At 35.9% G+C, this 3614-nt stretch overlaps 1 protein-coding gene across 1 annotated transcript in view; it reads right to left on the reverse strand.

Moving 5' to 3' along the window:
* The window catches only part of LOC106475391 (dihydroxyacetone phosphate acyltransferase-like), a gene marked incomplete at both ends in the record, with an annotated part of 29058 nt that overhangs the window by 21336 nt on the left and 4108 nt on the right, over positions 1–3614 (reverse strand). Inside the window, one exon of the mRNA XM_013936074.1 lies at positions 2995–3125. Coding sequence (XP_013791528.1) covers positions 2995–3125 — 131 coding nt within the window. The remainder of the gene's footprint in view (positions 1–2994; positions 3126–3614) is intronic.

A 3614-nucleotide genomic window follows, 5' to 3' on the forward strand; every position in this document is an offset into this window, starting at 1 on the left:
AGGAGGAAGAAGCAGTACCCTCACCACAGTGTTGTCCCTGGGTAGAAATCAGGAAAGACTTCTCTATCTTGAGAATTCAACCAACATGAGCTGCTTCTGTCAATAGCAGACCAATGTGTTAAGACACCAGTTCAAAAGGAGCTAACACAAGCCAGTCATCCATGTAGTGGTGGAAGTGCACCCTTGAGCATGGATAAGTCAGGCAAAAGCAATGACCACTCAACAAAACACGTATGGTGCTGAAGCCTGAAAGGTAAAGCACAAAATTAAAATACAACCTCATTGGGGACAAACTGATGATAGGGTCAGGATTGATGAGAATTGTAAGTATGAAGGGTAGCATCTGAGACATCCACAGACCTGGAGAAAAAGTCCACCAAAGGGTGAGAAAAGATTCCATGGTAAAACAGGGAAGATTCAAAAATTGGTTGAGGCAGGAAAAAGCAATCACAGAATGCCAGTCCCCAGTCTTCTTGGGGATGACAAAAAGCCTGGAGTAAAACCTGGAGAAGGCTGGCTTACAAGCTCGATAGTACACTGAGAGAAGAGTCTGAACAGCCTCAGATAGATACTGACTGGTAGTGGGAAGGATAATGGAACCAGAGACAACGAAGAAGGAGAGAAGAAACAAAGAAAAATTCAACCTGAGAAGCTCCTGATCACATAAAGGATTGGAGTAAAATCCAATGCTGTTGAAGAAATCAGAGAAATGTGCCCCTACTGGGCTAAACACAACCAGATAATCACTGGAACTGTTGGCAGCAAAGAGTATGACTGCAAGTCAAATGACAGATTGACAGACCCTTGGAGTATGAAACAGGCAAATGCTGGAAGGGTGAAGGACAGGAAACAGGTATAGAGTAAGGTACGAGAGCAGACTGAGACAAACAAGCAACCAAGAAAGAAAGGATTTAGTATTGCCTCACAGATTCCATATGTTACTCCAAAGATTCAGGAATATCTCCAAAAAGAGACCTATGGAAAAAAAAAAAAGAGCCATCCACAGGTCATAAAGATATGTATAGATCAGAGATGTAAGGTGAAGATGAAGGCAGAAAAATTGGGCATGGAATAAACAGACAGGATCCACCTACCAGAAAGGCAAAAATGACTAACTACTGAAAGTCAAGAAAGCTCTCAATTGAAAAATGAAATGCACAGCATGAACTCTAAATTCGGGAGAAGGAGGGATGACAAGATAGTTGGACGATAGGGCAGTGTGTAACTCAACAGGGAAAAAATCACACAAAACTAGGGTTACAGAAAAACGTAACACACCTAAGAAAACTTCCATATAATCTAAGGTAGGCCTAGCAAATTCCACAGGAAAGGGAGGTACAGACAGGCATTGAAAAAAAAAAAAGCTGTCAATATCTTCCTAATCATGAACAGGCACTACAGGGATAGGAGAATCCCATACAATGTTGGAAAAAGAGGGATGAAACACAAAATTCAACTCCCTGCAAATGATGGCTAAAAATCCTCATCAAGACCACCACTCCTGAAGCCTGTATCACAACAATCAAAGAAGTGCTCACTGTAGCTAAAGTTGTGACACAAAGTACCGAGTTCATAATTGACTGTGAGAAAAAGGTGAAAAGAATTAACAAAATAAAGGTAATATTTCTTGAAGATAAACTATAGTGAAGAAACTGTAAAAAAAAATTATTAAAAATATGAAAGCAATACTTTGAAAGAAAAAAACTTACAATAAATGAAACATCTACACAAGACCACTACCTAATGAGAAGTAATGGTTAGGTAGAATCAAATAGAGGGAGTCACGTGGATCAGCAGGATGTGGCACACTCCTATTAATGAAGGATTGTCGCATGATGATTTACATGCAAAGCCACAGTGAACCACGTTGATCGTGGAGTAGCTGGGAGTTTTAAGGCTTATGGCATGTAAATTGCTTTTACAGGGAAGCACTGAACGAAAATAGCTTTAATGTCAGTGGAGGTAAGGTACCGGGTCGGAAATAATTATAATACACTAAGTGATACCTATCAGCTCTTAACCATCTTTAGAGAGGAATACAACATTGTTACACTGACCATGAAAAGCCACAGTAACAGTATTGGAGAGGAATGCAACATTGTTATATTGACTATGAGAAGCCACAGTAACAGTATTGGAGAGGAATGCAACATTGTTATATTGACTATGAGAAGCCACAGTAACAGTATTGGAGAGGAATGCAACATTGTTAGATTGAATATGAGAAGCATAGTAAAAGTAATTGAGAGGAATGCAACATTGTTAGATTGACTATGAGAAGCCACAGTAACAGTAATGAAGAGGAATGTAACGTTGTTAGATTGACTATGAGAAGCCACAGTAACAGTAATGGAGAGGAATGCAACATTGTTACATTGACTATGAGAAGCCACAATAACTAAAAAAATTAAGATCTCCCTCAGAGAACAGAAGTGCAAATAATAGGACTTTATTCCCATCTGATCTGTTTACCGTGGATTAATATTTTTTTATGCTTTTCTTAACTGTGAAAGTAAATTATTATTCCTTTATAAGCTTTAAGCAACCAGCATGTAAAGTTTTCCCAAGCTACAGAAATGTGAATAAATTAATGATTGTTACTTTAAATTAAAATATTTTATTTTTAAAGTAAAGAATGATGACACTAAAAAAACCCTGAGAAACAAAGGGGATTACAATTATTAAACATAAAAACAATGAAAATAAATAATGAAGAATGCAGAAACTGGATTTTGTTTTGTATATAGAAAAATAATTCAAAAAGGAGATGCTACACAAAATCTACAAGCTTCCAAAATCACATATTGTAGATACCAAATCTTTAATTACTTCATGGAAATGCAATTTTGTTAGGTTCCAAATTTTGTCTAGTTTTTCATGACATACTCCAAGTTAATTATATACAGTTTGGTTTAATATTTAACTAGAAACAAGCAAAATATTAACTGATAAAAGGATTTTTCAATGATTTAATATTCGATGAAAAATGCCAACCTAGGCTGTAAACTGTGTAAACTTCGGTCAATTTGTTTTCCACAAAATTCTCGAACAGACACAGGATCTCCAATGTTCATGAAAATGGAGCCAAAATTATCTCTGAGAATACTCCTTGCTTTGATCAGACCCTGGGGAGTAAATACAGATAAGTAACAGTTATAAAAAACAAAGATACGTGAATATAAAACAGTTTTCATATTAGGTATTTGTTTTTCCACAGAGAAAAAAAAGCTATAAATAACTGTTGTCACTATTTCATCAGATGACCAATTTTGAGCAATATACAACTTTCCATGGAATGTTAACAGTTTCCTTTACATAAGCAACAGTGGCTATTTGCTCCTCTAAGAAATATGTTTGCTCTCCCACGGAAGAACTTTCACATTTTCAACATGTTTACTTCTACAGAATAACTGCTGTCTTTACATGAAAACTTACACATTTTATAAGTGTTTACTTCTATAGAATAATTGCTGAATTTACAGAAAAACTTACACATTTTAAATGTGTTTACTTCTATAGAATAACTGCTGACTTTACAGGAAACTTACACATTTTAAATATGTTTACTTCTATAGAATAACTGCTGACTTTACATGAAAACTTACACATTTTAA

This window comes from Limulus polyphemus, unplaced genomic scaffold, assembly GCF_000517525.1.
Source record: "Limulus polyphemus unplaced genomic scaffold, Limulus_polyphemus-2.1.2 Scaffold8510, whole genome shotgun sequence".
NCBI lineage: Eukaryota > Metazoa > Arthropoda > Merostomata > Xiphosura > Limulidae > Limulus > Limulus polyphemus.